The 22,895-nt window shown below is 43.0% G+C and overlaps 1 protein-coding gene across 15 annotated transcripts in view; it reads right to left on the bottom strand.

Moving 5' to 3' along the window:
* Nucleotides 1-22,631, bottom strand: part of LOC124069359 (partitioning defective 3 homolog) — a 198,408-nt gene extending 175,777 nt beyond the window's left edge. For 8 of the 15 annotated variants that reach the window (XR_006845047.1, XM_046408473.1, XM_046408474.1 and 5 more), the window contains exon 1: nt 22,176-22,629. Coding sequence is in view for 14 of the 15 variants with exons in the window: in XM_046408473.1 (XP_046264429.1) it covers nt 22,176-22,295 (120 nt within the window). In the remaining variant the exon portion in view is untranslated. Of the gene's footprint in view, nt 1-22,175 lie in introns of all 15 variants that reach the window. The other 7 variants (XM_046408468.1, XM_046408471.1, XM_046408472.1 and 4 more) reach the window with 3 other exon arrangements.
* Nucleotides 22,632-22,895: the final 264 nt, after the last annotated feature.

Below are 22,895 nucleotides of genomic sequence, written 5' to 3'. Positions count from 1 at the left end.
TCACTGTGTTGGCCACAGCTGAATTCATGACCAGGTCACGGTTAACGTAGTTGGCAATACGCCGAGATGCTCCCATTTGAGAGGTTTATCAAGCAGGACAATGCAGGCACACAGGCAGGCATATGAACTGTAATATGAAATGGGCCTTTCAACTTTGACCCGAATGACACAACAAAATGACCCGAGTCTCTGAAAATACTTAAAGAAATATAAGGAGTTCCCATTTGACACTGAAAAAAAAATAAATCAGGAAATTACTATTGAGTTTGGTTTCTCCTGAAGGGTCCGTCTCAGAGAAAATGGGGAGGAAAATTGAAGACACACGTCTGAGTGGTGTCTTCAGTTACACCAGCTGTCAGCCTGCCAGTGGTCGCCCTTGGCCCTACTGCTGTTGATCCTTCGACCACGAGGAGGGATGAAATCAAATCCAAGTGCGGGGGAAAAAAATTATCCAGTTTTTCAAAACACAAAAGTCGAGAACTAAAACTGGCAAGAGTAAATTTGTGTCGACTGACTACTCTGAGGAGGCCACAGATTAAAACCGTAAAACAAAAAAAATTTAACTGAAAGGTGAAGAAAATGCTTCAACAAATGACGAGCCAGGAAGCCCCAAACACAGAAACACCCACTGGTCCATCAACACGGTTTAGATCACTTCCAGACCCCAATATACCTGTCAGACAAGAATCGGTTTGGTTTCGTATTTTCAGGTTTGATTAAGAAGAAAAAACACATCCTGTCATTAAAAGACGAGACAGGAAGCAAGACAGAAAGATTACTGATGGAACCAGACAGATATGACAAAACAATGCATATGCTTATCTTTCACCATCACAGAGGACAAGCATGAGAGGTATGAGGTGGACATGAAAGAAAACAAGACCGGCAGCAAGAAAGACAGGAAGACAGAGACAGAATCAAAGGCTGAGTCAGAGGCGACCAGTTCAGGTGCATCAGAAACAGGATCCTCCACAAGTGACCCTCATTAGTCAGACTGAAAGAGCAAACAAGAGCGAGTCTAAATAAGGCATGTCTGTGATACTCTACTGAAGGAGGAAGCAGTCATCTGCATCATCCAACTGCAAAGGAACAGTTCAAACTCGTCTCCCTTAAGTTATCAGAGAAACGAGCCGAGTCAGCATTGGCAGGATCCCCTCCTGACGCCTCGTGTCCACCAAAGTGCGTCAGAGAAGAAGCCCTGGTTTTAACAAGAAACCGCTCAGGTCTCAACACTACCTGAGACTACCTGATGGAATACCTCATCCTAAAAGCTTAGTTTGAATCTACTGACTGCTGTTTATTTTATGTTGGTTTTTTTTTGTTTCACTTCATTTGTTCAAGTCACTCATTCACTCTTAAAGCTGTTCCAGTGTTGTAACAGCACAACTGGGCACATAGCTCTTATACTCCACGCAAACAAGGCTCAGAAACAGATCAGGTTTTACAGTCAGTCCATCAAAAACCAGCCTGGATCTGACCCGGTCCTGAAGCTCTGTTTGAGGCATTCCTAGTGAACACAAGTGTGTATATGAAAACATGATTGTAGCATTAACACTCGACAGAGCTGATCCATCACTGAGGCCAGTCAGAAAGAGCCCAGCGGTGCCACAGCAAACACAAACTGAAGTTAATGTTCAAACCTACCCGTACCTGGCCGATCTGACATGACTCCACTTTGAGTGTCTTCCTGAGAGCATGGTGGCGTTTCCACATCTCATTCACACATTCACACACACTCTACTGGTCCTGCTCTCCTGTAGCAGACAGCTAAACCTAGTGTGCAACACTGCAAATGGCCTGTGTGTGCACAACATGTGTGACATATTCTGCACGTTACTTGTCTTGTCTTGTGTGTAACTGCAGTCGAGCTCTTGAAAGAGACCTGAGAGGAGAGACACACTGCAACACAATAACCAGTTCTCTTACTTCAGAGACAGTGTGTCTCAGATTCCCACAGTGCTCGCTGGTCATCGATACTCTGGCACAGCGACACGAAGCTGTACAGTGAACTGCCTGAGAAATTGTGTTGATACCTGAGCTCCAGCAACAGCTCCATGTCCAGCGCCATCTTTCAAAGGAAATCACAAAATTCAGCACTTTTGTATCTCTCACATTGACGAAACAGATCAATGTTTACAGAGACGAGTGATGCAAATCTATGGAAGTGACAGCCGGAGAATGTCAGATGTTGAGGGTGGGTAAAGCAGAAGGGAGTGTGTCGGACAGGTGGGGGAGACTCCCCCGGCAGCTGGTTCAGATCAAATGAACAACCTATTGAGCCTGAACAAAGCGAAGCCGTCAGGATCGGCAGCTGAAAGGCTGTTACGGCCGCCGTGTTAGAGGATTTAGTGCCACGTTCCACTCACAAGTTCATTTCTAGGCCTTCTATAATTTCATACGCAGGCCTTCCACTCTTTGGTGATTGTGGTAAGATAACATGCACATAATTCATCTAATAACACCCCAGAACTGCTAAACTGGTGGGGTTTGAAATGCAGGACAAGATATTCTGGAATGGTCAGCCAAAGATTTGCATGTCAGTGCACTGGAATTTTCTGTACCTGGTCCAGGAGCAACCAGAGGTGAACAGGTAGCAGGAATCTGATATTCTATTTGACTGCAGTCGTGGCTGTATTACACTGCAATACACTGTCGCTTGAGGCACTCCTTGAGGCACAGCAGTTGCTGACTGCTATCAGGATACAAATCTTGTGGTTACTCTCATCTGGTTTCTGGCAGAATGTGACAGGAGGATATCCTGTCTGTCAGAATTGGAAGGCTTACAGACAAAACACCAAGCTGCTTTAAAGAACCAGTTCAAGCAAACTACTTCCTTCTCCCTCCCAGAGTGACTTGTTTAATGCACCGATTTGTTTGTTTTTTTAAAATGTATCACTAAAAGTTGCCTGAAACGATCATATCAAAATCTAAGGAAATGTGCTTGAAATACTCTACTGAATGCTGAACACTCTTGGCTTTCTTTTGGTTAGCTCAAACTAACATGACAACTAAACATTAAACACTTGAAAGACAAACTATTGAAATGGCTGCAAATCATCCAAAATTCCAGCGCTAAAAACAAACCAACTGTGGGTTCAAGGAAATCCTGGAATATCATGAGTATGTGGACCAGTCAAGGCCAGGACTGCCAAGCAACTATAATGCTGAAACGATTCACTCGATCAATCAGTGACTAATGCGGCTAACATCTTAATGTAAACCAGACTAATTAAGAGTAAAAGTTAATTAAAAGTAATCATCAGCCTAAAGGCAACATTTTAAGACCCACTCTGATTTGCATGCACGTCACCCATGTTAAAACCCTTCCTTTACTGGACGTGAGCCACAAACCATGTAGCAGACAGTGACAGAACAGCTGCGTCCATGTGTTCAGAAACGCCCAGCAGATGAGCCTGGACCAAAACTCAAACCTTTTAATCTCCATTAACGCAGCCTCAAACTTGGCTTTGTTCTCACGAGGCCTGGCAGAGGCTCAGCCCAGAAGGGTTTTGGTCCCCCCATAACGGTGATGTTTCCCTGGATGACAAACACAATCCGCAGCCATGGAGACAAAGCTGACATCATTCCTGGGGGTGACTGCGAGTTCTGGCCTCAGCCAATCAGAGGATCAAACAGGGAATGTGAGGAGGAAACGGTTGTCCCCTGTGCTCCTGAGGGGGAGTGGGTGTTGGTTAGATGATAAATGCAGATGATGATGTCTAAACCTGAAGTGAAGCTTATGTGTCATTAAACTGCTGCTGAGGCCCACAGAAACGGCTGCGGCCGCACATGCAATGAGGAAGAGATGACAAAGGAAGATGATAACGAGTGCTGATGGAGAAAGACGTGAGGAGAATGAAGGCAAAGACAGAAATTAAATGCAGGGAAGACAGAATAACAATATGAAAGAAAGGAAAAAGTGAAATCTGAAAGTGTACACGGTGAGATCCTAAACACAGAGCCAAGCTGATGTTAGTCAATTTAACTGTTCAATATAAGTGTCAGCTAAAGGTGTAATCATTTTAACTTTGGTGTTGTTGAATCTGACAAGCTCTTGTATTATTAGCCTGACTGCTACACCCACTAATACTACTGTTCAATGCAATTTCTTCCATCAACTGGTTTATTTTTTTCATGGATTTTTATCTTCTTATTTACAATATCTGCAGCACGCAAACTGCTCATGTTGCAGTTCTGAGTGAAGTCGGCAAGCTTGAAAACACACTCATCTACCTCTCACAGATGACAACAGTGATCTGACACACTGACACATACTCACACAGCCCTCTAAATATATCACAGACATAAAATGTCTTTCAACACAAACCTCTTTTCATTAGAAGACCATTGAAGATCTCATTTTGCATTCCATCAGGTGCAAACATGTTGCGACTAAAGCCAAACACACCTCGGCCATTCTTCCTCCGTCCCAGATGAAAAGGAGATGAGTCACCGCAAAAATTCATGGCTTGGCCAATGAAAGCATCTGGCGGCGCCTAAACCCCAAATGTCACCAGTTTCTGAATAAAAACCGACTTACGCACGTACCACTCCTGATCTAGTTATGAAGCCGAATGTTATCCGAGGGATTGGGAGATGTTGTACAAGGGGATTTGCCGGGGAAGAAGTAGTAGCAACTGTTGGTCAATGGGCAGACAGCGGTGCATGGGATTATTTTGTAAAACATGAACTCGCGCACAGAGTCAGAAACAGTGCTCTGAATGCCAGCATCATGTGACAGCTCGACTGTGCAGCGGAAAGACTGCCAGTGGCCTCGGCCGTATCAGATTACAACTCAGCAAATGGAAAAGGCAAAAATAAGGAGGCTTATTTGTAGTGGGATGAGATATGCCCTATTATACATAACTGCAATAGCAGAGCGAGGCAGGGGAGGCCTGCCAAAGCCAAAGCTCACAGCTCCACTGGGACACATGGGGCCAGAGGAGCTCGGCTGTAGAGGAGCTGCACTGAGATCTTTTACAGTCAAACACATCCTTTTTGACTCTGATGAAGTATGGAAATTTACTGACATAACCAAGAATACCGTAGCCTATCTATGCTATACTTTGCCTCTATAGAATTTATTCTTGAAGGCAAGCCTGCAAACAAAAAATAATCCTTCCGTTTGTCTTTAACTGACATATTAATGATGAATAGTTTGCATTTCATACGGCTGAAATGCATGCAAAATAACTGATTTTTGACCCTAATGTGGTTCTGGCAGCAGTGCTCACTGATGTACATCGTTTTATCCTTAACCAGCAGTACTGGCTGCTGGTTAAGGACTAAGGATTAGTCCACCAGCTGGACTAATGGACGAAAGTGTGAGTGGACTGGACTTTAAGACGACCAGAACAGACACTCGCTCCTACACTTCAGCTCGAGACACCTCGAATTAACATCCCGTGTGGTCAAACAAGCACACAAAATCTACATACATATGAGAATTGCAGTGGTCTCAGCAGAGCTGTCAAGGTGTGAGAACTGTAGAGGCCTGTGCGGACAGAAAATGGGACAGACAGGCCCAGACAGGCTGAAGACACAGTACAGTACAGTCAGTGATGGCTTACAGACACAGTTGCGTAATGTTTATGGATGCACTTCAAACAGAAGGTATACGGACAGCAAGACTGAGCAACTCCCTTTCAAAGTTTATTGAAAAGGAGATGAAGAGGCTTAAGAGGTGGAAAAAGTGTGTGTGTGTGTCCATGTGCGAGGCAGAAGGACCGGATGGTGGTTATCCTGCACGCACACATGTCACACACACACACTCGATCCTCACAACAGCTGGTGTGTGTCCTTTAACAGCTACAAGTCCACGATAAAGACACTACACTCCTGTCTGCTAAATCGTTTCTGTGTTAGCATGTTCTCCAAGACAAACATGGGCACAGCAACATGAACCTGAGCTGTCATTTAAATATGAGAGACTAAAACTGGGCGAACGAATGAACTGCCAGAAAACTGAACATTTGTGCAGGACAGTTCAACTGGTTTTAGAGAAGGTAGAAAAGAGCACGAGGATATCGTGCTGCAAGAGACCTCATCAACACTCACAGCTTCGTTAGAGCCCCATAATGTGCATTTGTGCCTGCATTTAAAGAAAAACAGGAGGAATCGTCTTCCTCAAAGCTCAAGCAGGCTCCATGTGAATGGAAGCTGAGAGAGAGATTGACTTAAAAAAAATATGCTGTGAAGATGGTGGGGGAGGTAAGAGAGCTGGGATGTAGAAATGGATGAAGGAAGAAGGGAGGCTGGAGCACTGGGAGGCGGAGGTGCAGATTGCAGTCGTTTCCTCCACCGGAGTCTGGAGAGAAACTTGGAGGGGGGGGTGGAAGTTACTGTGAAAGAGGAGATGAGATAGCTTCCTTTGGCTCTCTGAAAGAGATGATGAAATCACAGTCATAACCCTGGAAGTATGCAAGGTCCATCTGGCATTTGGGTCAAAAGTGTACCTCTGTGCACAGGGTTTTACAAAATTAATTAAGGAACATAATGTTGCCAAAAGTTTTGGCTCAGCAAGTTCTTTGAATATGCAAAAAAGGATAACTAAAAAAATGTTTTTTCTTTCTTTTTTTGCTGTTAAGGATTATGTGAAAGCTTTAATACTTCCGACACACTTTTAGATGCAAATGGAGAAATTTAATTCCTCTTCATTTGAGCACAACAGAAGCTGAGTGATAGAAATAGTAGCATGGGGGCATAAACATGTACACAAACAGTACATGCACTCATTTAGCCTCTGCGAGTCCCAACACTGATGATGTAAGGGGATAAACCGACGGGTCAGGACACTGTCTGCTCCAATGAGACAACAGACATGGATATACATGAGAGCAGAAAACTTTTTGTATCCAGCATGTGATGGAAGAGAAACGTCACTAGTGGCTACAAAAGTTCTAATGCATTATTCTTATAGATAAAAACATGGAGTATGATGTGAAAAGTTTCCCTGCTCTTCTTTTAACAATGTCTGCAAAACAACTTCCTTTGGATATGAAAAATCCAAATCAGTCTGTGCCTGTTTTTGGACGTCTCCAATGGCTGAATAATAATCTCTTAAATTAAGAAATAACAAAGCCGAGAAACAGACAATAATTCACGTGCTGTTTATAAAGAACCAGCTGGACTCAGGCACAAGCCGTCACACTCTTTGGCAAGAATGAGGCTTTTTCCATCCGCAGAGTGTGGATGGTGAAGACAGAGGTATTTTCAGCATTTCTGTCTCCATGCCAAGCTCTCACAAAGCCTCGCCGGACACAGAGTTTGACCGAGCTTTAAAAAATGCAAGGAAAAGCAAATTTTACAAACATGGACAATATTCATCAGATAAAGGCTCAACAGGAGAGGAAAACTCTTTGCCAATGAGCACTAAAACAGTGCAGACCTTTGTGCTCGAGTTCGGTGGCCTCGTGTATGATGAAAAGCGGTCAGCACTTATCAGTGAGCTTGATGAACGGCTCAGTAAGGAATCTGGCCATTTGTTCAAGATCCAGAATCAGCTATGAAAGTGCCTGGAGGCCTTTCCTGTTGTGACACAGCAGGTCAGGCTACTGCAGCAGGCATGTAACTGAGAAATAAGTAGGGCATGTGACTTTGAAGCTGCAGTCACTTTAAATGTAAATCAAGTGACAGAAGCTTGTAACATTTATGCTCAGATTCACTTTGGTGTGCACAGGTCAAGAGCTTAAAGCAGTGGCAGTGTTCACGTCCGAAGGCACAGCTGCTATTTTCACAACCAAAACTGTCTCATTCATGATGAATAATGAAGACAAAAAAAGACCGACACGTCTTCATACAGCGACTTACAGACACAGACAGGTCATTTGTCAGTGCCTTTGAAAACAACCCACTCCAAAACAAACTCATTTGTGTCTTTTCTTTAGGCATCCAGAAATCCTTAATGAAAACTCAGAGTCATCAAGAAAGTAATGGTGACAATTTCAAACAATGGGCTGCAGTGTTGAACTTCCGCTCTTTGTTTGCCCAACCATCCACCTGGCATCCACCCGAAGACTTTTTGGGCAGTCGTCCCTGCTTTGACCCTGCTTTTCTTACAAATCTTACAAATTTCATTTAATCCTGGACAACATTGTTCAGAAGTTTTATGAATAGACACCTCTTCCTTCCTTAAAAAGACAAATCTGAGAATTGACACAGGAAGACCTTTGCCATCTTTGCTTACATTTATTTTGGGTGGCAGAGTGCAACAGAAGAGTGACCGTGTTCGGGCTTTGGAGAGATGGGCACAGGCTCTGGGCACCGTTCAATATCAAGATAGTCTAAATGGGGCACTTGTTTCCAACAAATGGCCTCCTCTTTGAAATGCCAGGCGTGTTGGGTTCGGTGTCCCTAATTCATGTATGCAAGAGGAGATGGAAACACACACACACACTCACAAAAGTGCACACACAATCTTGCCTGATCATGTCAAAAGAGGCAGCAGTCCCAGGCCAGACCTGACACAGTTTATTCACACAGAAAGCTTTTTATCCAGCAAAGGGCCTTTTCTGCCTCAACTGTCACCACTGTGATCAGCTGCATTCACGTCGTATTCAGAATCCACTACTGCGCATTACAAAAGGCAATTTCTTCAGCACACAACTGAACGGGATGCCTGTACAAGCAACATCACTTTCACCCACAAGCGTTCATCCTCTTTTCCATGCTGCAACATATCCTCAACCTCACACTTGATGGCACATGTATGTGGGGCATTGGTGCACACACACAGGAGAGACTCTCTAATGTTTTCTGTTTAAGTGCCATTCAAGGTCTTATTGTTCTTTTATCCTGTCCTTCAGTCGATTGTGTACATGATGTGAAGCAGGCGATGCAGGATCCTTGTTACACAGTGAAACATAGCAGATTATGAAGACAAAACAGACACGTTCACTGGCTGCTGCTGCTGTTGAGGTCTTCCCACAATAGCACCTACTGTGGTTTAAAATCTCAAGCCTTTGCGTGTGTTTTGTTTCCCCTTTTTCTGTTCATTGCTATTTTTTTGACATTGTCTTGTTTACAGCTCTTTCTGGTTTTACCCAGGACTGAGTTCTAATTAAATGGCTGAGAAACCTCAGATGTTATTTCAGCACCAGTGTTCTTCCCCTTGTTTTGGTCGACACTATTTCTAGATTCACCAAGTTATGGCTGCCTCTTTCATCTTCGAACTCCCCCGCTGGTGCCAAGTGTCTGAGCAAAGCGGAGCTCGATGTGAACAGAGGCGGCGAGTGCACAGCCTCGCCAATGTCTCAATATCTCTGCTCTACAGTCTCCAAAACAATTCCTGAATGTTTTACAGGTAATTAAATCACCTCACTCTTGGTAGAACACATCAGTGATCATTAACCACAGTTCCCTGTGGCATTTCTGTGCCCTGTTCTTGCCTGCACTCACTTCTGTTTTTTTTAAAGGAAGCTCTCTGCTGCGATGCAGCTAAATCAGGAAATCAGGTATTTCCAACCATATTCAGGTACCTCTAACTTTAAAATTATTCCTATTAGGGCAGTGCAAAAAGACAATATGTGTCATGTAATGTTGTAAAATTGGTTCATATTATGCCCTGTTTTTTACTTTTTTACTTACAGACCATGTGATGCTACATGCCGTGCTATGTCGCTATATTATTATCTAGATATGAAATGACACATATCAGGATATGAGCTTTTGGTTATATATCATGACCCTGATTCTGGTTTCTCCAACAGTCCAGCCGGTCCACTCGACGCACTTCCTCACCACTGACTCCCATGCATACTGATGATGAGGGGCAGGAAAAGGAAAGCTCTTTTCTGCTGCCACACACTCCCCAATCCATCTCGTCTGGACTGAAGTGTCCTCTTTCAGCAGCGACCAACTTCACTTCAGATCAGAACCGGTGCTATGTTCAACATCCTAACGTGAAATCAAAGTCCTCAAGAAGCAGACAAGACAAACCATCAAGCAATGTGACAGACTAAATACTATGCATTATTTAAAACGTTTAACCCTAACACATGTGCATATGCAAGTATCTTTGTAAACATTGCTTTGGTGCCCATATTTGCAGCTGCATAGCCTGAGGAGCCCGATTTGGCTTCTGGTGTCGGCCAGGTTGGGTTAAGTGGGAACTGGTTCAAGATGTGGGCGAGTATTTGATGCTGTTGAATGTTTTCAGCTGTCCGACTGTCTCCTGCAGCCCACTCCCTGAGGTCAAGGCAGCTCTGTCTGGTCTCTTTGTGGCGTTTATTCTCCCATCACGCATCCACTAGAGCATCAAATGGTTACAAATTTTAATGTTAAATTTAATCTTTTGAATCTGCATCAAATTAGCAGTGTAGTTTGTGGCCAAAAATGGAAAATCTAATGGATCATGTTTTGTAGTGACAGCAGTAGCATGCACTGATATCTAAACAGACATGGACTGTATATTCATTTTATTTTATTTCTATTTACTTATTTATCACTGTATAAAATATCAAACATAACTGATTCTAAAACTTATCCCTGCAGTTTTGTGGCGTCTAAGGGCAGAGAGGCATACATGGTAATGTCAATTCACTTGATTTCAGATTTGGCAGCACAAACACAGAGATCATGCACTATGCAGGCAGACAGGTTAGTAGATCTCTTCACTGTAGTATGCATCTGTCACTCAAGCCGGTGCCTGTGTGATGGTGCTGATGGCAGGAGATATGTTTACTTTCATTTCTACATCTGTAAACACCAACATGCCAAAGTATACACAAGTAACTGGCATTGATGTGGAAGGAGAAAACACACTGCAGCATTCCTGACAGCTCAAGTCCAGACATGAGGAAGATCCTGTACGTCTTGCATCATCAGCTGGTCAGTCAGACAGTTTTTCCTGTTGTGCAGCATGCGTGTCTCACATACAGACGTGTATTCAGCTGACAGAAACTGGGATTTCATTAGGAATCAACTTTAATAGGGCTTTATTCCGCCTCAAAAAGCGCTGTGACCAGGAATCTGTAATACGCTCGCATTTTCTCCCTAAATTACACTGAACGGGCTGTTATGTATTATTAGTCTGACCCTCTAAGTATATGAATAAAATCCCACTCTCTTAAAATTACTGTCCAGTCAGATTCAGAAACCCACTGTGCGAATCACTGATTTTCTGATTATTTCACAGTCTCGCTGCGTGAACGGTGAATATTAAATCACCATGCAGGCTGCATTCTGACAAGTGCAGACCAGCCACGTCAAAAACACACCCAGGAGAGAATGAAGGCTTGGAACAGCGGAGGCGGCAATGAATCAAAGCCTTTCTTTCACCTATAATAAACAAAGGGATATCGGCCTGTCGTTCGAATCCGGTGGGCAGATATTAACATGTTCAATTGTGTGGAACTGTGCTGGTATTGCTTCACTCCCATACCCATCACTTCTGCAAAAAAAGAAAACATGGTTTAGCCACATCCAAATAATCCAGGGTCAATTTCCCAGATGTCACAAACTGGCTCACACAGTGGGGGGAAAAGGTAAGTACAATATATCAAATGAAAACAAAAATCACATATTTAAATATGAACTGAATTAAAAATGAACTGAACCAGCAAAGTGTGGAATTCGTCATGGTGAACAGTGCCAAACTTCAGACAACACATCACACACGTTGCACGACAACTGCAAAGAACAACAAAGTAACCTGAGCCTCCAGCCTCAGTGTTACCCGTACGCTCACGGCCTTGGATGAAACGTGTGGGCTCGCGGGTAGGTTAGCCGAATTAAAGACATTTGAGGTCTGCGTCTGTCTGTCTTTGGATTTCCACTTACAGTAGCAAGACAGCCTCACAGCAGCAAAATTACAATTTACACTGTTAGTGACTTCTGGCAGTCCTACACACTCCAAAGACTTTACAGTGTGATGATGTCAAAGATCTGGTCAGGTGAGCTACATCAGGTGACAATAGGGCTGGGTACCGAACTTCAGTTCTTTAATGGCACCGAGCGAAATGCTCGGTGGTACCGAGTATCAAAACATGCTCCGTGACTGCAAGAAGAGCAGACTGCAACCTTCCTCCTCTCAGCATTCAGGTCCGCCTGGGGGCCTGAACTGCCAGTATGTAGCAGTGAGCATTAGACACTGACCTGTCACTTGTTTGCAACTGTGCTTTTGCACTGGAAATTATTAGTTCTTTATTTTTTCTGTAAGAAAACTGCTTGGAGTGGAAAAATACCAAAGCTGAAAAATGTGTACTGTAATGTAATTTTCTTATTGTTAGAATTGATATATATTGTGTATATTATAAAATTTGTATCGAAAAAGTATCGTTCAGGAACCGGTATCGAAGTGAAGGTATCTGTATTGGTACCGGTATGGAAAATCTTTGATTGATACCCAGCCCTAGGTGACAACTGTCTCAGCTCAGCCATTTGCTTCCTGAACTACACCAGGAGCAACCAAGACACCACAGCAGACAACAAAGAGACACTGAAGTTTAAGGTCCTCGTGTCTCTGTCGTGCCCAAAGGCCAATAATCATGTATCTGTCAAAAGCACAGCTCTCACTTGGACTGTCCTATATTTAGCAGACAAAGCCTCATCAGCCTAAGTACTGAATTCAATTTCAAGGCACATCATTAATCTACACTCATAAATCATTTGTGTTATGCTAATGTGGTCTGTTCATCCTCTGAACAGCATGTGGTTTTCTGTGTCCAGGCCAAACCAGTCTCCCAGTATCACCACCTTTCAAAAATTTGGACTATGCCAGGGCAGGACCGCCACCTCTTTGAAATGCATTTGGGTTTCCATGGAGAAGATGGTTTGTGGTATTAGCTTTGCACTCTGTTTCCTTGCATCACTAAACCATCAGGTTTCTCATTTAGCTGCTGGCAATTAACAGCTGGGCGAGAACAGCAGGCTCTGTTATGTATGGGGGGGAAATAAAATGAAATTTTAAGACTCGAGCAAGAAGAATCTCACAGGAATTTCAGAGGAGGAGGAAGGAGCAGGAGGAAGAGAACAATAAAGCAGCATCCAAACAATGAGGCTAAAAAAACAAAAGCAGAAATACAACATCTAGGCCAATATTGCACAAGAGGAGGAGAATAAGAGTTTGGTGAGAATACGAAGTGTTGAGACTCGACTGAATCTGCAGGCCGTATCGTGCCACACTGAGGGATACAGTATATCTGAGCTATGCTGCTGTTTGCTCAGTGTGACTGACATTCCTCAGAGACAATCCTCTCCCTGTGCCCTGCGCTCCGCACACAGCCAGGCCTTGACATTTCAGTCGGTGTCTGTCCACTGGGTGGACAAGGGACACTCAGGCCTGTGAACAAGGCCAGTCTGCCCGCAGAATACAAGTGTGTGTTCATTTTACATTTAGCTCTTTATACTCTGATGGTCTAAAGCAGCTCACACTGAATGAGTAGACGGGGGAGGGCGGACGGGGCAGGCACTGATTTGCTCCTGAAAAGGCTCATTTTATGGCCACATGCTGGATAATGTGGGGAATAAAACCGACGACCTTTTTAACTAAGCACATACGTACTTCATAACGAAGCACATTTGTTCCAGTGTTGTCCATCATTAAGTTTGTTAAGTAATATCCCCACACAGTTTGGGTAACAACTTCACTGTCATCCTTCATTTTCTCTTCAAAATAAGACTGACTGAACCAGTCTGATGTTTGCAATCCGTCTGATCACCACAACGCAGGTGTTTCCTGACCAATCGCACTAAACCAAAATCCTGTCGCTACAATTCTGTTATACTTTTACTTTATGCGAGTGTTTCTGATTTCATTTACTTAATACATCTTAGGCTTATGGAGTGATGGTTAGGATAAAACAAGCACTTCGAAGACCTCAGCTTGTGCTCCAGGACATTGTCAGAGACATTTCATAGACCAAATTATTGATAAATAAAAACACAATCAGCAAAATAATAAGAAAGGCTGTATAATGAAGTAAAAGATTTGACTTGTAAGCATTCCCAGGCAGTCTGTGGACGTTCATCCAACCCGGTGGCGAAGTGAATGCGGTTCGGTGTGAAAGACAAGAAGGTTCGACGGACGCATGCAGGGTCTTACACGATAAAAGGCAGCGTATAAACTTTTCTATAATTGTTTTGCTCACCTAAAATGACCAGAAGACTAAGAGTCCATAAAGAACAGGCACCGAGAGGCAACGTCTGGGCTTTGTAACCTCCACGTTTATTATGGGAGAAAGTTGATGACTACCCATTTATTCTTGGCCAGCTTAGTCTAACTATCAGTTGAGACTATTTAAATGTTGCTGTGGCTCAAACCACAAAACCCCTGAGTAAATCCAACCTGAGCTGACTGGGAAAAAAGCACAAAGGTGAATACAACGCAGTGTTCTCAACACAAGTAATGACACTGTTCTGTGAGCAATCACTCAAATTGCTAATAACTTCAATAACACAGAATGGTGAGTTTTCATTTTGAGCAAGATGTTTTTATGGTGTCGCACGCCTTACTTCAACAAGACTCACATTTAACATCCAAGTTGTTAAATCTTCTTGGGGTCAAATTACCCGAGACTCACACTTGTGGTCAGCTTCTACAATGACCGTATTCTGCTAAGTACACACCAGTTTTCTCTGCATTAAGCCCTGATGGTCCACCAGCACCCTTCTGGGAAGACACGATAACGATCCCTTTGGCAAATAAACTCTGGTGTCCAGAGTCCGTCTGGACCAAAGAAGACGTGAGAGCAGAGCAGTGCAGAGATCATAAAACTTTTCTATAAGCTTCCTGATCCTTTTTCCCTGCACCAGTTTACATTCACAAGCTTCCTCTGTTTATGGAAGAAAGTCTCCAGCTGAAGGAGTGGGGAGGGGTGCGGGGACTTGACCTCAAAACACCACCCTGTGATGCAGGCACTCATCCAAACAACTTCAAGTGCCGGTGATAATTTTTAAAGCATTCGTCACCCAAAATAGGCTGCTGTCAGTCAGCCCCTGGCTCTCTGTTTGCCTGAAGTCTCAGCATCACCATATGTAGCTGGCTTTGGTGCACATGGATGGGGTGCCAACGCTCAGCTGACGGGATCCATGCCAGGGTTGTAGTAATCTGTTTTCATAGCACTCCATAAACTACATAATCTCACTGTGTCATTATGATGTGGGCTCTCATTAGCTGTGATTTTGTTGGGCAGCCCCCTCCCGTCATAACGGTCAAGAGTTCAGTTTGTAACATGTCACACTAAAATAAACTTTTACAGTTGGCTCTCTTGTGCTTTTACACTGAAGGGTTCATTGACAAAAGTATCTGTGTGAACAGTTTCAGACACAGATGTGTCAATTACCAGTGCAAGCCTTACTAAAGCAGACCCCAAGTCAGTGAAGACAAATACGAGTCAGATGTTCATATGCATTTTGCAAGTAAATTTCAAGTGTTTCTTACACTGACACAGCAAAGGAACATCTTCCTTTCAAAGCTGAGTTAGTATTTTGAACATTGGTTTGAGAGAATATAGAAGAATATGCGTCAAAACGTGTGTCAAAAAATATCAAATATATATGCATGTTCTCAAACCTGGTCAACATGTTCAGTTCAGGGAAGACGGAGTCTATTATGATGCCCCATGAGACACCTTGTAGTCGACGTTAATCTGAACACCATAAAGTTTCCTGGCAAGTCACTGATGTTGTAAGTTTGCAGAAATATTCTGTCATGGAGCGGATGGTTTTGTCCTTACACTCCTCAACGCAGCTCAGCTTTCTTCCATTACTAACAAATCAAGGAATATCATTATGGACAACCGTTTCTTACTGTAAACAGTGCTGCAGAAAAGCATGAGCTCAACTTCTGAAATGTAAATTAAACTTCAGAAAGGAGGGTATCCATCTTCCCACCATCTCAGAGCTCAGCAGTCAGCACTTTACGGCCTCACATCGCTCGCTCTCTCCCTGCAGTCACAGGTCCAAACAACTGCTTCGTGCCATGTTCGCTCTCCTGCTGGGAAAACCTGCGGGCAAATGACCAAAGTGCCAAAGTTCTTTTTTTATTCTTATTATCATGTCAACAGCATGATGTCAAATGATGGTAAGAATGACAGGTCACTTATGTAAACTCCTCACAGTGAAGCAGAGTTGGGTAGTTAAAAAAAGCACAGTCATCTAAAATGCACAGCACAGCAAAGCAGCACTGTGGGAAACACGGTGATGCCAGCATCCTCAAATAGAGAGAAGAAGAAAAGAAAACAACCATGTAGAATGTCTCATGTCCTTAGGAAAAGGACGATATACTTTGCAGCTGCTGACTGCAATCATCTTTTCTGCTGCTGAAATGTCGTTATGTAATGTCAGTAATTTTATATAACTTCCTGAACTCTCAGTTTTCAAGATAAACATTATCTGAAAAGGAACAGTTTGGATCTTTATACAGCTGTTTTTAAAGCCTACTTGAAGCCACTGTGCCCTGCTATTGTTCTACAAGTCCAAACGGGAAGCCTCATGTGGCTCGTTTCCTTCACTTCGTCCACATATGTCTTTAACTGACTCCTTTAGGAAATTAAACACTTTGTCAGGTCATGTTTTAGGACATTTTTCACAGTAGTTTGGTCAAGGTCAAAGTCAGCGGCCCGGGGATTATCAGTGAAGCTCTTAATCCTGCGCTGTGCCCATTTTGGAAACGGGAACCCCTGGCCGGTACAGCCTGGTGACATGAGGATCAAACAGATGAAGTGTAAAATTATTTGAGTTTATGAACTGACATGTGGTAGCTGTACTGCACCTACACCCACAGTGCAATCACAATTTCCTTAGCTCCCATCATAATGCAACTGAGAAATAACAACAAATCAGTCTGGAACTAACCAATGGTCTTGGTTACCTTCAGCAGGATCCTTAAATTGGACAGCAGTGCTTTAAACTGGCTAAAAGTATAAACAAACATTCCTGAGCTGAAATAAGAGATAAGATAATATAAGAACTTTATTGATCCCGCAGGAAATTGTTGTGCCAGAGTTGCAATACAAAGAAGCATATAAAAGTAGAAAGTAATTTCCCCACAAAATATAAAAATAACAGAGTAATATATTAAAAAAAATAACAGAGTACTATAAAAAATAAGTATATAGTGAGGCAGGTAAGGTGCAGAATGGCAACGGATAAGGTGCAGATGCAATCTTAAAGTGTTAATAAATAAAAGTGCTTCCAATATGTCTGGTACGAAATATAAGTGTATTGTAGTGTATATATATATATGTATATATATATATATATATATATATATATATATATATATATATATATATATATATATGTATATATATATATATATATATATATATATATATATATATATATATATATATATATATATATATATATATGTATATATATATATATTATAAGTATTGTTTAGATGGCACAAAATACCCACTGCATGGTAACAGGTACATGTTTTGGAATTCCCCTCATGATAACATCACTGGTGCTGTTCTTGCACTGTTAGACAGAACAGGTGATAAAAACCTCTCTGATGTATAAACAGAAAATAACAAGGTCAAGGCATGGTTGTATTCTAATTTCTTGGCAGCCTGTGATTATTGTTTTACTCATGTTCAGAACTGCTCGAGGATCCATCCATCTGGACACTGGTCTGCATTTACAGCCCACACGGCAATACAGGCAATAGTATGTGCACTTTACATAAACCTCAGACTGCAGCGTCAACAAACTATTGTGGAAGTGGACAATTGAGGTTTGATGTGAGGCAAAAATCTTAGTTTCGCAATAAATAAACCCAGAGTGTAAACAGTCTTGGGCCACAGTCCCCACACAGGCATCAGAGGACCAATTCTAATTATCATGGCTCATGTACGCGACCTGAATTCATGAGACTTTCAAGTCACGCAGTCGCCTGAACCGAGTGTCTTGTTGCGAGGTTCTTATGGAGAGGTGAAAAGTAGTCCTGAAATTTTGGATGACATCAGTTTCTGTTACGCCATTCACATCACGATCCCGCCACTCCTAGCTCCGCCTCCGGATCCAAACATTCCTCCATGCAAAAATAGCAGCCATTTCTCCTCAAAAAGCCAAAATCCGGCTTCCACTGCACCTCAGCTTACAAATGAAACCATAAACGCTGAATTCAGCGGCCGACATGATTACACGTGTCGCTGTATGCCATGTTCTTCTTTCGCCCAGTGCCCTCGATAACACAAGACACTATGCTCGTTCTTATCATTAGATCATCCTATTGTGTTTAATGTTGCTTTCACGCACGCAGCCACAACGCTCTTTTGAACAAAATAAGGCCAACTTCAGAAGTGAAGGGTTTTCTTTGAAGATGTGGCACATTTCAAGTGGCGAACATGTTAGACTGTAGGAACATGTAATACTGCTCATCTCCAGGCCCTGTTGGCCATCAAAGGCTCCTGCACATTAATTAATAACATCCACGTGTAAATTGAATTGAATAATATCTTGAGCACAACACAACAGCACTGCAGGACAAGCTGACAGATTGGAGTCAGTTAACAGTGTTGCTCAAATCTGGCGATTTTCTGAGCTTAATCCACATTAAGTTTGGCTGTCTTTAAATTACTGGCAATTTTCTTATTTAAATCTATAAAGTTTCAAGTCTGAAACATTATCCAAAGACATTTCCACTGATGTCTGCGACTGAATGCAACATTCACCGCATTATCTAATAAACTTGGTTTTGCACGGTTTGGCTTTTCATGGATTCCAAAAGTTAGCATTGGTCTGAGGTCTGGCATTATAAGACAATAAATCATCAACCAGAAATGCCAGAGTTTTGTGGTTTCAGCTCCTTAAATGTGAGAATGTGATGTTTCATGTTGCTGCAGATTTGATACTTTCAGATTTCGGATTGTCAATTAGAAGATAAACTTGAAGACACTACCGGAGGCTCCGGAGATTCACAGAAGGATACTGGGAGCAGTTAAAAGTAACATGAACTGCGGCCGTAATGGGTTTATCAGTAGCAAAAAAATGACATTAATTTGCAGTATGTTCCTGTATTTTGGAGAAAAGAAAGACCTTATGTAACCAGAACAACACTAGACACCTGCTCCTATTGTGTGCAGCAGGTCAAAGTCATGTTAAATCTGTCTGACTCAACAGTCAAGTGTGTACACAATAGCCTCGACTCCACCAGAGGAAACTCCAGCAGTGTGAAGCTGTGAATGGAAATCTGCTGCGTGTTGGTGTGGACACAACAATCCAGACACCTGAGAAGCCCCTGGAGGCTTCTGGGCATTCAGAACAGCCGAAAGGAGACAAATCTCATGGTTCTGATGAGCCAATACTTATGGCACTTGAGGGTTTGGAGCATTAAACCACCAGACGGTTTTCCAGTCAAGGGCGTCATTTAAAATGCTTGCCACACTTAGTCAAATACATTAGTGAGAATCCACCCTATGATCTGTGGAAGGAAAAAGAGCAGCAGAGGATCATCTGACACCGTTTTACTTCAAGACATTTGGGGGACTTTGAAGCTGGCAAAACTGCTCCTCCTCTGAAGTCCAGCAAGAGCGTCGCACTAACAGCGTCTGAACACTCATCCAAGTGTCCTCATCTTTCTAATTCCAAACTTATGAGATGGTTTAAGGCCCTCAGAAGTGGACTGTTTTTTTTTTCTTTGCTGCAGGAAGCATTCCTCTCTAATGACAGGGGAAGTTACAAGAAGCCCCATACAAACACTGACGCAGAAAAACCAACCTAAACTTGGGCCTCTTATTTAGGTTGGCTGAGTAAAGAAAAAAAAAACTGTGATCTTCAACACAACATCTGTGACCGAGAGATGTGACAATGCCCAACCCTGCGTCCAGGGTGGGACGAGAGCAATAAAAGCAGATCTGAGGTGACTATATGACGAGGGTGTTGCGTTTTGTTATGGCTGAGGATTTCATGAGGAGCTCTGGACTTCTTTGTTTTACTTTTTCTAGTGTTTCAGATCAAAGCTTGAAGGCCACAGAATGGGAACTGAATGTGTGGTCTCTTTTCCAGCACAGACACGATTCACCCTCACAGTTGAACAGCAATACAGCTGACTTTTCCCAGACAACTGCCTTTTTCTAAATTGTGATAAGAACCTCTAAGACAGCTGGACACAATACTGACTTCAACTGGGAACGACAGCGAGTTCATTTACGAAACCCTACGGATTATCAAATATCTGGTGGTACGATAAGAATCACTGTACCAAGGTTACATTCAATATTTCAAAAATCTTTTTAGTCACATCATTCACAAGTTAAAATCTCAGAGGATGGATGTTTCCACAGTGTTGGAATTCTTCAGGATTCAAGTTACGGTCCTCAGTTTGTAAGAGTGGGTCACTTTTCATCCAACTGTCCTATGAATAGGACATAAAAATTCTGTTTCTCTTGTGTGCTCTTCTCTTTTTAAGCATGTTTAACTCCCAAAAGCCAAGGTGAAAAAGCTCCGTTACACTCGGACAGACGTGATGTATGACTTTTCATACTTTGTGGATGACCGCACTGATCTTCTTGGGCAATACTTTCTCTTGCACACACACAGAGGATGGTACAACGCCTTTCGCAGTCCGTCGGTAAAACAGACCTTTTCTTACTCACTTCAACTCCTTCACTTTCACCCACGTTACACTCTTTCAAGGAAAAATGGCAGCGACAACAATAAAGTTCCAAGTTTTAAACCCATGACTGACTAGCTACTGTATGAATATGAGTTAAATGACTTTTTCATGATGTCAGAGAAGAGTTAATATCCTCTCCAAGTTCCTGACCTGCCACAGAGATATTCTCCTGCACTCCTCGGTCTGCTCACTCACACTGAATTATTCAAAAGGAGAGCGGGATACGGTATGACTTCCAGGTTGGTATCATTACAACAGAAAGAGAGGGCCTTCGAGTTAGCACATGGAAGGCCAAGGCCTTAATTATTCATGAAAGCTGAGTAGCTGCTGTAATATATTTGTACCTTACACAACACCCGGACAATTAATGGAATTACCAAGTGGCATCAACTGCTGACCTAAATTTACTGTTATCACAGTTTGCGAGTCTGCATCCAAAATGTTGGCCAGATTTAGGTTTTCAGGCAGAGAGAATCTGACCAAAAGCTGCGGCGATGTTGATGGCAAAAAACGACTGTGTTTCACTGAATTTTGGTCTAATAAAAGAGCAAATTTATAACGCTCCAAGTCTCCTCTTATCTGATCGAGCCCAGAGAGAACCCTGCACATAAAGTACTGAGCTGGTTCAAAGGTTATCTGCAGCTACTCCAACATCATGCTACGAGTTTTCTTAGGTTCACTTTTATCTCCCAGATTTATGTGTCAGGTCCATGCCCCCGCCAGTCAGCTGGAGCTGGGGCTTGGCACTGCAGTTTCCCTGCCGATCCTGCAGGGCCTGGTGCCTGCTCAGACATCCTCCTTTATTCTGCACTTAGTCCGACACCAGACATGCAGCAAACTTTACTTTAAAAAAGAAAAACGAAGAAAGGCCCTTCGTCCTCTTGCATTTGAAGCATCACTAATTAACCTCAGTGTATCTGTCTTTACTTGCATACCTCCAGCTAACCCTCCCTGTTACCATAATGAGCCTATTAGAAGTCGAACAATAAGTAACTTTTGATGTTTTGCGTAACAGACAGACTCCTTAAAACAGGGTGTAGACGAAGCTGACAGGACTTTCCTCTTGCTAATGACTTCTCTCTGCCCTGAAGCCTAATAGCCACAGAACGCAGTCCCAAGTCTCATTTGCAGCCTCCTGGCTAACTTGCTAGTAAGCTAATCTTTGCTGGCAACTTTCAGAGGAATGAACTGCGGGCTTACAACGGGGTTACTAAGCCTGCAGAGGTATGTTTGTGTCTCAGTGTGTTAAAACTCATATTCAATGCGCCTAAGCTGCGACAAAACAACGGACTACTTTGTTCCGCGCCACAGTGAGAATCCCAGAGGAAGTTTTGTGGGTTTACAAACACAAGAACCACAATGGCGGTGCGCCTTCCTTTGAAAGCAGCAACACACGGCGACCAACACGCACATGCAGCATATGCGTGCTCATTAACCGCACAAAGTGTGCGGGGCAGAGGACAGCAAAAACGGGCTCCCCTTTCCCCCTCTTCTCTGCATTTATTTCAAGTTAGCGCCATATTGAGTGCGCCTCCAGAGCCGCCGGGACGTCGCAACATTGTTTTCAGGAAAACAAAAGCCGCAGGAAGGCAAAGTAGCCGCCACTTACCTTAGCGATAGCCTTCTTGTATCTCATGACAGCCTGCTGGATGAGTGTGTGGACTTTAATATTTCCATCCCCGCACGGCACCACCACCCGGGTCCTGCCAAAACACACCGTGACTTTCATGGTTTAGTATCCGAGATCTTGCCTGGATTCGGACTAAAACCGAGAAGAGAAGAAGTCCGTGGGAAAACCAAAAAGGAGCATGGGTTTTGTTCGGATCCGCGGCTGACCCAGTATTCCCGTACAAAAGCGAGGACTAAAGGTCTTTCCGCTTCTCCCCGCCGGACGACATTGTTTTCTGTGTGTTTTCAGACCACCTGTTTAGCTTCTCTCCCTCTCCTTCCTTCGCTCTCTCGGTCCCAATCCCTCTCTCCCTCTCTCCCTCTCTCTGCTGAGCTAATGCTCGGTCACGTGTTGCGTTCAGGCGCGCCTGGGAATGTTATAATCTAGATTCTGACTGTCCAACCTGAATGACAAAGGTGATTTATACGAGTAGAGCAGCTTAATCACGTATTTGTATATGACTTGTGTATTGATTTACATTATATGTAACTTTACACTTGTACTCCATTACATCTCAGAGACAATTTGTGCTTTTTACTCCCACATATTTCTGACATTTTTAATCAAACATTACTTTTGGGATTAAATGTTCCATTGACATTTTAAGGGACATAGAGGGTCATTTATTTTTAGTCTATAGCATATTTTGTTATTGGGAAC

This window comes from Scatophagus argus, chromosome 13, assembly GCF_020382885.2.
Source record: "Scatophagus argus isolate fScaArg1 chromosome 13, fScaArg1.pri, whole genome shotgun sequence".
In the NCBI taxonomy this organism is placed as follows: domain Eukaryota; kingdom Metazoa; phylum Chordata; class Actinopteri; family Scatophagidae; genus Scatophagus; species Scatophagus argus.
The sequence above is the reverse complement of the archived record's forward strand: the minus strand, read 5'-3'. Positions and strand labels throughout refer to the sequence as shown.